Source organism: Tyto alba, unplaced genomic scaffold (assembly GCF_018691265.1).
Source record: "Tyto alba isolate M040663 unplaced genomic scaffold, T.alba_DEE_v4.0 Super-Scaffold_14, whole genome shotgun sequence".
NCBI lineage: Eukaryota > Metazoa > Chordata > Aves > Strigiformes > Tytonidae > Tyto > Tyto alba.
In genome coordinates, this window is record NW_024881276.1 from 47,538,217 (window position 1) to 47,549,278 (window position 11,062).

General features: G+C 40.3%; 1 protein-coding gene across 1 annotated transcript; it reads right to left on the reverse strand.

Moving 5' to 3' along the window:
- Nucleotides 1-2,606: 2,606 nt before the first annotated feature.
- On the reverse strand, nucleotides 2,607-10,757 carry CUNH3orf38 (chromosome unknown C3orf38 homolog). Its single transcript, XM_042788956.1, has 3 exons — nucleotides 10,473-10,757; nucleotides 8,286-8,509; nucleotides 2,607-4,632 (listed from the first exon to the last, which is right to left on the reverse strand). Exons 1-3 carry the CDS (start codon nucleotides 10,603-10,605, stop codon nucleotides 4,075-4,077), a joined length of 915 nt encoding a protein of 304 aa, XP_042644890.1. The 5' UTR covers nucleotides 10,606-10,757; the 3' UTR covers nucleotides 2,607-4,074.
- Between the last annotated feature and the right edge of the window lie 305 nt (nucleotides 10,758-11,062).

Here is an 11,062-nt window from a genome sequence, read left to right on the forward strand (position 1 = left end):
AGAAAAACAGACAGGGAAGTCTGCAAAAGGAAATGGTCATCTAATTTTGCAATTTATGAGGGGAAAAAACACAACATAGCAAGTATTTTGATGAAGACTAGTCATCAACTTTAAGATTTCCTCCTCAGATTACTAAGCAAGCAGGACATAGATGAAGAATATTAGGTACCTCTTACGAATTCCTAAATACGCTACATTTCATGGAAGAAATAAGCATCCAAAGAAAACACATTTATTTCAATACTACTAAAAGCTCGATAAAATAACAGCAGTGGAGCACTGCTGGCTGTTTAGACCACAGACACGAGTCAGAACTCATTTAATGCTCTGTGTAGGGTTTCCTTGTGATGACTTCTCTTCTTCTGCATAAGGAGAGTAAGCACAGCCAACGCAGTACAGCATAACCTGCAGTGAGGCAGCTGGCCCACATGATCACAGAGGTTCTCCTCATATATTGCTTTAAGACATGCAAGCTTCCTACTTCAGAGACAAAAAAAAAACCCAACAAAAAAAACCCAACAACAACAACAACAACAACAAAAAAAAAAAAAAAAAAAAAAAAAAAAAAAAAAAAAAAAAAACCAAAACACCTGGTGTGGGTGATTAGAACAGAGGGTCACTATTTCCACTGTTTAACATTCATACAATTCAGAAAGTTCTGCCTGTTTTGTTGCAAGTCAGTATTTTGCTTACTACCAATTTACTTACCAGAGATAGATCTAGAAAATATAAATTTATCATTTCAGCTTAAGTAGTAGCAATAGACAGAATAAATTGTTATGGAAAATATTTGTCCTGAGCCTTGACAAAGAAAATGGACAGAGGAGAACTGGTGAAAACAGTTTTAAAAGAATCTCCTAAATGCAACTAAAATGGCCATTGTTTCCAAAGGTAAACCAACTAGAAGTTACCTCAGCTCTGAACAGCAACATCTGGAGGGAGTGATGAAAGCACTTCCATAAATATTTCAAGTTTTTTTGACTGTATTCCATTTAAACAGGTCCTAATTTTTTTCCTTCAAGTCAAGCTTAAGCTGAAAGTACCTTTTTAAATTTACCCTGCAGTTAGTGTTTTTATACTCTTAAAAAAAATTCTGAATGTGACAATTACTTGGAAATTGAATTCTGAACTCCTAGCCAGGATACTTAATATAAACAGTAATCACAACACCGGAAAAATACCTGTGATATCCTGTGGTGCAGTACTGCAGCTATGACCTCGCAACTCTCCTATGTCCCAAAAGGAACATGCCTCTACAGACATGAAATGTCAAGCAGAGGCACCATTGCCTCTCTGCCTCCCCTAAAACTGACTGCAAAGAGGCAGCAGCTTTCAAAGCCCAGTTCTGCCTCCTCACAAGATGGAGAGCCCGGAGAACCATTACAAAACTGGAATCCTTTTTTTCCAAGTGGAAATAAAATGCATTTAGAAGTGATGTGTACATTTTTGAAAGAGGGAATGCAGGCCTGGGAGGAAAAGAGGAAAGTGTATCATAGGATGAAAAGTCATGCCAGTTAATAACTGCAAAACCACAGTTACTCAGCATCATCTGACCGTCAGTGCCTGCCAAACATTCAGGTGGTGAGACTGTACAGAGCAGATCCTGTACCATTTTCTGCATTTTGCAGCATCAGCCTGGGATAACTGCAGCTCAGCAGCAGCTATAGACTGCTCATCAACTGCCGATACCAGCTGCTCCTTGGTAACTACAGATTGAAGTAACCCATAAGCACACATCAAAATCAGCTGCTGCAAAAATCAGTTATCATTCAGCAGCTAATGAGCACAGACTAATGTATGCAGATTCTTAACAGCATGATCAACAGTGCGAGAGCAGCAACTGCACCAACAGGTCTTCAGTAAATCATACAGCACCTACTCCACTCTGCAACACAACAGGGATTTACACAGAGGTCACAAGGCTGTAACAATTTAACGTTTGCTTGCATACTTTGTGTAGGGGAACTGAAGGAGTAAGGACAAATTCATGAGGTACCAGCCTCAGTAAAAAGCTGATTTACACAATGTTCTTTGCATTCAGTATTATGAAGTTATCAGGCATAAACATTTGGAATGTAAGAATTTACAAAACTGCTATTTGATCACTTCCTTAATCCCACAGAAATTCAGGTTGTCACCAAGAAGAACCAAACTGTCATCTCTGTTCCTCAAGCTGACACTGGCACTTGTGTGGCCAGCCTTTTTAGAGAGCTGATCAGCCTGAAGGGTTGCTGACAGTGCGTTATTTTTCACTGGGATCAGTCCCCACTCCCTCTGGTTCAGGGTTAGCACAAGCATCACTGCTGATACAAGAAGGGAGCAAGGGCACAGACCTGAGTGGACGGAGGAGACCACCCGCACCACGTCAGTTTAAAGCAATGATGAAAATTACACCCTTAGTCATGCTTGTATTTAACATGCTGACTAAGTAACTACGCTGCCAATTACAATGTATGGTTCTGAAAACAGTAAAATATTTAGTTGAATTACGGACTGTCATACTGGATGTTGGAAGGGTACCCCCATCTAGGCCTTAGGGAGGCTTTTGTCCTCACCTAAAGAGGAATGCAACTCTCAACACATACAATGAAATGGCTTCTTCCAAATTTTAAATTCAGATTGATTTTTATTAATTATACATCAGTAGCTGTAGAAGCCACGACACAACTGTTTATTGGGAAGGAACATTCCAACACAGTATTTGAACTTTCGCTTAGAAAATAAATTATTTTATAAATTTTTAAAGAGCACTTAAGATTCAGACTGTTCACAAAAAACAGTTCTGTGCATATCTGAATATTCTTCTTTCCCCTCACCCACCCATAATTTTACCATTTGTCATCTTTAACAAGTATCAAACCCAAAAGAACTTCTCCCATGTTATGGGGAATGTTTCCATTTTCACAACTTGTATTGGTGAAGCTATAAAATTAAAACAAAACTCCCAAACAATCCAAGCAAGCTGCTGAAAAAATAAGTTTTCATCTTGTTTCACCTCTAATCACTTATAAATTAGGAAAAAAAATTAAAAAATTAGAAAAACTCAAATTCTACAATGGCAAGAATTTGTTATGAAGTAGTAACTGGATTATTTATTTAATATCACCTGTCATTGTAAGTGCCCAGTGTTAACAAATTGACTTCTAGTCAATGTAGTAAAGCAGCACAGCCTATATAAAATTCTTATTTTGAGAAAACATACAAAAATCACAACTATTATATTAAAAACTCTCTTGTCAGTATATACAAAATAATTATCAAAGCATTTGGTTCATATAGTGCTGCTGTAAGTCATAAAATCAACTACTTGATCCAAGAGAGTCAGTGCTAGAAATGGATGCTTGAGCAACCATCTCAAATTTGTCTGTTTGGGGGACACAGATAGAACAACAGAGAGTTTGTCTATATTCATTATTCAGTTGGAACCATAAGGTAAAAGGAAAGGAAGCTATTAACCCCAAAAGAGCTCAACAATGCTAAATTCCCTGTATTGTCCCATTATCTACTTCTATTCTTCAGTGAGGGAACCACATTTAGAACATAAATGGCAGCAGTATTTTGTCTGTTCTCTCCAAAAACTCCTGTAGTGGCAGATGGTTTTCTCAGGACTTGTGTCCATTCAGACACTCACCAATCCTAATTTCTAAAAGCCAGATGCAATGACTTTCTGTTACAACTCAGTTAAGAGTTTAAACTGGAGACCTGAAGAGAAGCAACCTGCAGCTTGTGAACCCCAAGTCATCTAGTTCATTACATACTGCTGCCAACCCATGTCTGAATGTAACCATGTTTTGTAACCAAGAATAACTAAACTAACTCCATTACTAACTACACTACAAAATCTAAAGTAATAGTGTGAAATATTGTTAGCTCCTGGAAAGATGCCCAAAAGCATCATCTGTATTAATACTTTAGACTCTGTATCCCAGTTTGTCATCCAGCAAGTCTGACTCAAAAAAGAGACATCCCATGGCTACAACAATTTGAGTACTCAACAATGCACAAGGGGCGTGGTGTTCTCCCCCCTCACCCAGTCAACTCAGTTGTGAAAAAATTGCTCAGAATTTCAGAGGTTCAAACACCCAGTTCTTTGCCATCATACAACTCTTGCAGCTGGTTTGTCTCGTATTTTATGGAGGGTTTTTCAATCTGCATCCCAGGCTCCAGAGCATTCTGTCCAACTATATTAAGATTCACAACTTTTATTTTCCAGGTATTTGCCCTAACGGGACAGCTAACGAGTCCAAAAATTTGTTCGAAGATGCCCAAACAGGTATTGTCTCTATGTAGTGTGCCAGCCACTGCTACCAGTACTAACCCATGTCGAGACATGACACATTTCAGTCCACTGGCATGCAAATTAGGGTTGAATAGAAGATATTCTTCTTTGACCAGGGAGAGCAGACGAAGGCTCACCATTTCAGCACCAACATATTCTTCCGTGTTTTTTTCTAATGTGTTGTAACATAACTTCATTTTGGCATTCTCCCAAAAATGCTGTGGTCCCCATTTTTCTTCAGATTTTACTCCCAAGGGATGTTGAGAATTCAGGAGTTCAAAGAACCACTGACAGAATTCTTCTCCTAGACCATGAATGTCATCTTGTGGTGACTTTTGTCTCTCTTCATGACTCTGAAATCAAGCACATTTTTTTCTTAGAACTATTTAGCTTTAACATGTGAGATTACCACTTAGAACAGCATAAAATCATGTAAATATGTATTTTAAACATTCTAAGTCATCTTCAAGTGTTCTGAGACAGAGCACCTGAAGAAAAACAACAAAGTAAAATCTCATTTATTTTTAAGATCATTATTATCTTATCTAGAGAATCAGGGTAGGTTCTGTGAATTACAGTTAGAATAGTCCTTCAGTTTTGTCTTGGTCTACAATTTATAAACAAAGAGAAAAATCTTGGTTCTACTGAAAAAGGGCAGGGCAAGGATTTTTGAACAACTTCCATGAGACAAGATTCTCACACTGAGAGACAGAATTTTCTGCTGAGTAAAAAGTGCCTGGGTTAGTAACTTTTCACTGGCCCTCACATTTTCAGAAGGTTACAGACCCAACCTGAAGAGCTCATCTCACATTAAGGCATATCAATTTACTAAAAAGTGATTATAAATAAGCAATTGTGTCAACATGTTTTTCCTTTCTCATGTTGCCTTCAGTCTATTCTTTTCAGTACTTTTTAATTTGGTGAATTGTGTTGGCTTCTGCATCTCCATACAGATGGTAAGAACAAATCACATCTATTGGGAAGTCATCTTTTGAATATGCACATCCTAATACCTGAAGCTGACAGAATACTTCTGATTTCTGGGGGTATTTTACCTATGTCAGTGGAATTTGCTAATAAAATGCACAACTAATCCAGGAAGAACTGAAACTCAAAGAATTAATGTGTTCCAGAACTTTTTGTCCTCTAGGTCACGTGCCTGAATTTAGCCCTGTTTGGCAGTAAGACTGCCAAAAGTCATTCAAAAGATGCTTGCTCACTCTCACGAATTATGTTTGTAGGTCTTCACTGTATTTCTAATAAGAGCCCAAATCAAAGAAACCAGTAACTTATGTAACCTTTGCTCCTCCAAAAGAGACAAAAGTAATGAAGAATCTCACTTCTCTAATTGTACAACTGACCACTTAAAACAGACTGAGACGATATGACATTGGCATAGGAGGGCTGCAGGGATTTTCACAGAGCAGCACAGACTGGAATTATTACTCTGGGAATAAAGGCAAATCCATTCAGCCTGTCATAAAATCCGTCCTTTGGACGGTCATAAAACCCTTTGTTCAACACTGAATCTGCTGAGAAAGTATTTTTAAGTAGTGAGACAAAGTAAACATTGCTAGCAGATAGCCAAACCCTCAAAGGATAATTTGAAAAGGCTCAGTCAAAGATACTTGTCTTTTCTAGAAGCCTTAGAGAAGAACAGGCCAGTAAAAGAAAGCGTGAAACTACTCAAAACACGTCTTCCACTAGTTCCCCACAGGTTATGGTTATGTACAAGCCACCTGGGCCCTTTTTTGACTTGTTTTACAGAAGACGACACACACAAACTCCTAAAACAGATCCATTATGTAGGATGATGAGAAATACTCCAAAAGTAATACTTAAGTTTAATGATGGGTTGCTGAGACTGACAACAGAGCAGTGGGTATTAAGTTCTGAAGCCAAATTCATAGTAAGTGTCAAAAGCAAGTATCAGTGAGGAAGCAATGGTCATGTTATTAAAACCATATCAGAAGAGTGTGACAAACCACTCCATGTGTTGTATCACTAAATATGTACTCCAATAAAGTAAGCAGCAAGGTATTTTTAGATGCTATTATGGGTCAAGCTATGCAAAAAAAAAGTCTATTGCTTGCAGCTGAATTCTTGGTATGTCTACAACTGTGTAGAAAAGCAAAACTAAAGCACAAACATTTAGGAAACAAGTGGTTTAGCAATTAGATATTTAAGACAGGTTTTAAAGTTGATTATAAAAACACATTTGGTTTAGAGAACACTTCTTTCTAAAGGAAGCATCACTGTAAAAGGCAACAATTGGATGCTTAAGCAACAGTCCTGTGAGCCTATTTAATTTGTACATAAGTAGTTTGTCTATCCTCTGCTTTATCTTACAATAGGTAAGATTTTTTTGCTCAAGAAAAATCATCCAAGCTTTCCAACGCAAAGATATATGACCTCCAACTGTAAGGTGACGTGTTTTTTGAACAAGAACTAAATGTACAGTTATTTTGGAAGGCTTCTCAGTATTTGCAACTTGACAGCAAGACTCCTAGAAGTAAATCAAATGTCAAGTCTGCTAACATCAAAGTCTAGTGAATATTAACTTAAGTATATTTTAAGTAAATATTAAGTAATTAAGCATGAAAAGTGTGGAGACTTCTATATAGAAACGCTATATTTGTTTTACAATAAATTGTGATTAATTTCTAATTCAGTTGCTTCGGTTCATGTTGCCCATTTCTTCAAAATGATGAGGGCCACGAGAATTAAGAGAAAACAAAGGCAAAGAAAGATGTATGTAATAAACGTGTTGATTTTCTCATTCTTTGTGAATGCGTTTTGAACACTTCAGAGAATTTAATTTACCTCAATCACAAAACTTCCCTACAGGGTAATATTTGGGAAGCGTTCTTGAAAGAGCAACATTTTTATTTTCCCAAAGTATGCACACAAAATATATTTTGAAAACAATTCTTATCTAAATCATAATTCTCATCAGTTAATCCCTGAGGGAAAGCTCAATGCAATGTTATCAACAGCTACAGAGCTCTATCAGTCCAGCTGGTGGGGCTGTTGTCCATTAGGTCTCTGAAGTACAACACTTGGAAGAGCAAGGTGGCTATTTAGAACTACACGGTAAAGATCCAAGACAAATAAAACACTGAAAGTTCATTACACCACGAGGATTTGCTGAATGTCAACATTGTGAACTTCAAAATAACTTGTAATTGCCAAAATACATTTAGTTACACTGTATTAAGTGTTACTAATATCAAGGGGAAAAAAAAAATTACACGGACCTGGCACTGCTACCAACTTCACATTTTAATGATACAAAAACCTGCTAAAATCCACTCTGCACTCTAACTGCAAAAGGTAAAATGGAAAACAGCTTACGGACAGCGCTATTTTGATTGCAATGTCTCTAGAAGTAGGCCACTTACAAAAAGATGGTTTTCTTTCCATCCCCTCCCTCCCTCCCTTGTAACATTTCAGATCAGCCTGACAGACACCTGTGATCTACTATCAGCAATATCTCTGCTCTGCATCCTACCAGAGGTATCACTAGTGCGTGGTGAGGCTGGAGGATGTCTGGAAATCCTGGATCTACACCAAAAGCCTAAGAAGATCCACCAAATTAAGAAGTGACAACGGGCTTCTGTACCATTAACATTGCCTTCAGTTGTCCTTGAATCCACAGAATTATTTGTGAATACCCTCTATTTTAGCTTACAGTAGGACTTAAACATTAAAAGCATGGAGAAAACCCCACACATTAAAAGTTCAAATGCACTAATTACTTTACAAGACAGAGAAGACTGTGCTCTGCAAGTGATCTGTTGGCACAGACACCTTTAAATGATGTAATTTAAAAAACCCAACCAAACAAACAAAAACCAAACCCAAACAAACTAAGAGTTAAAATGATTCAGCACCTTCCTAAATACAGGTCAAGAGCCACATTTTGGATGTACATTAGAAGATTTACACTGGTTATCCTGCAAAACAGTGCTAAGCACCCTCAGGAATTTCAGAAAGCAGCACTCACCTCTTGGTGTGGTTTTCTCTCCCCTGACTCCGAGGCATGTTGTGTTGTGAGCTGCCCGCTCCAGTACTGCTTTACACGATCAATGAGTAGATGTTTCTCAGAGGAAGGAGGCACAGGAATTCCTTGGGCCGCCAAATACTTAAAAATTATTTCTCGATAGACTTTTCTGCGTTTCAAAAGTTCTTCTACATTTTGGCTGTAAACCAAAATGGCATGAATGGCTTCTGCAAGTAAAGAAACTGAAATTAGCACTTGCTTCTCTCATGATTAAAACCCAAACCTATGCCACTACTTAAATTCCTGGCCAGCACCTCCAAACTCAGTGCAAAACAAGCCTCAATGAAATGCAAAGACTTAAAAGTTTGTTTACAAACTGAAATCTGACCTAAACATATTAGACACAGAAGGTACCCAAAGACTTGGGAATATGTTTAAGAAGCACTGCTGTTTTTACTGAAGACTTTGCTACTTTGTAATCCCTACTACCAGTATCCATGACTGCATGGAATTTATTACCTGCTATTTGAGCTTGATGAAAAGGATGCAACTTTCTCTTCCAAATGAAATTATTAATATTCTTCAAGCATTTTCAAGCAGGTTAGAAATTTCAAGTACTTCATGAAGTATAGAGATTCTTGCACACAATGCATTTCAGCTGCACTTCCTGAGATTCAGCTAACCTTAACTTCAAAATAAGTTAATTTGACATCACATCATTTAGGGCTTCCTGCTTCACATCACCCTACAGCACCTTCATTTCTGAAAAGCTGAGCTTGGTTTCATTCTCCATTTGAAAAGCTCTGGGATATTTCAAAAGAAGCCATCCACCTGTCTCCTTGGAAGCAAAATTATGCAGACAGAGAAGAACCAGATAAATATTTTTTGGTTCTTCTAAATATGGAATGTGGACCTTAATTTCTGCATCAAATGGATAGTTCACATGATCTTGTCAGAGAACACACTGTTATTCCAAAGAATATGCAAGTTTTCAAATGTTTCCCATGAACAAAAAACTAACAAAAATGCAGACAGAAGAAATAACCAATGTAATATCCAATTCCTTGTATGCTGAGCAAGAATTCTAGTACCAGAAGTTTGCAGTTTTTCCAACAATACACAGTGTTTTGTGAAAGTGAAGTTCCATCTAGGTTTCTGAAGACTGATGGAAATGGAATTAAATCTGGTTTATTTCCACACTAATAACATTACTACTCCCACATTCATAAGAAAACACCATGGATCATAGCACAATGACAGTGCATTGCAATGTAACATTCAAAAAGAATCAGCTACAAGGCTCTGTGGCAAAACCAAGAAACACAACCAACTAAAATCCACTTTTAAAGTACTTCTGGTAGCCAGTTCTCATCTGAACTGAAGCTAGCTACTTGACGTGTTACCTATAAAAACTGTAAATTTAAACAAGAAGAGATTAATAACTGAAGTAAAAATAATAATACAGAAATAATTTAACCTAAAACCACTGCAAAAATCAGGTAAAAAATCAAGAAGAAAAACTACAGGCATAAGAACTTTTGAAGAAATGCGTTTGGCAAATCTAACAGATCTGAGTTACATCACATGAAACATACTCAAGGATTCTGGATGAGTGTATTTCAGGGCAACATACTGAGCGGCCTCAGGTAACTCTCAAACAAAATTAAGTTTTATGAAACAAATCTCAACGTCTACAAAGTGATGGGGGATGGTCACACCCGAAAACGCTCCATTCTGCAAATAAGTTCAATGTTAGATCCGCGGTTTACCCTTTCAAAACCTGAGAGCATGTGCCATTGACGAAAACAGCAAAAGACACCCGAGTTTTAAACATGTTTTTAAGCCCTAACAAGCGGCAGCAGCGCATGAAGCTCAGCGCGGAGCAGGGATGGGGACGCGGCCTAAGAGAGGGATGGAGGCGTTTGCAACCCGAAGTCTGCCGCAAGCCACCAGCAGCCCCCGCCTTCCTCGGCCCACACCAACCCCCAGCTCTCAGCAGCCCGATCCCGGGGCTTTCTGGCTGTACGCGGGCCCACGGCAGAAAACGGCGCCGAGAAACACACCACCCCCCCCCGCCCCCGGGCAGCTCCCGCACACGGGCCTAGCTCGCCCCGCCGCCCTGAGCCGGCCCGCCCGGGGGCCGAGAGGCGGCCCGCAGGAGCCGGCGTTCCCGCCGCGGGCTCCGCGCACCTCGGCGGCTCTCCGGGTGCACCAGGCGGTTGGTGACGGTGTCCGTCAGCGCCATCAGGTCCTCGGTCTCCAGAAACTCCAGGATCTGGCGGCAGCCGGCTTGCTCCCGCTCGCTCAGCCCCGGCAGCGCCATCGCTCGGCGCCGGCGTCAGGAGCGGAGGCGCCGCCGCTTCCCGCCCCGGAGCCGCAGCAACGGCAGCTTCCCCTCAGCGCTCCCCGCGGCCGCCGCGCCGGTCGGTAGGCGCCGGGTGGAAGTAGCGGCTGGCACTGAGGTTCCGCCCGGGAGCGGCGGGGCCGGGCCGGGCCGGGCCGGGCCGGGCCGGGCCGGGCCGCCGGCCTCCTCCCAGCAGCGAGAGAAACCCGCCCGGGGGGTCGTGCCCGCAGCCGCCCCTGGAGAGCAAGGGCCGGGCCGGGGAGGACCCGACAGCGGCAGCCCAGCCACCGGCTGGAGGAAAGCCCTGAGAAAGTAAACTTAAATGTACACGTTACGTATTATACGTATACGAAGGGTCTGTAATAATCAGCCTTCCAGCAGGTCGTTAGGTTGTCATGCTAATTTTTTTTTTTCCCCCACCCCCCTTCAGCAGTAC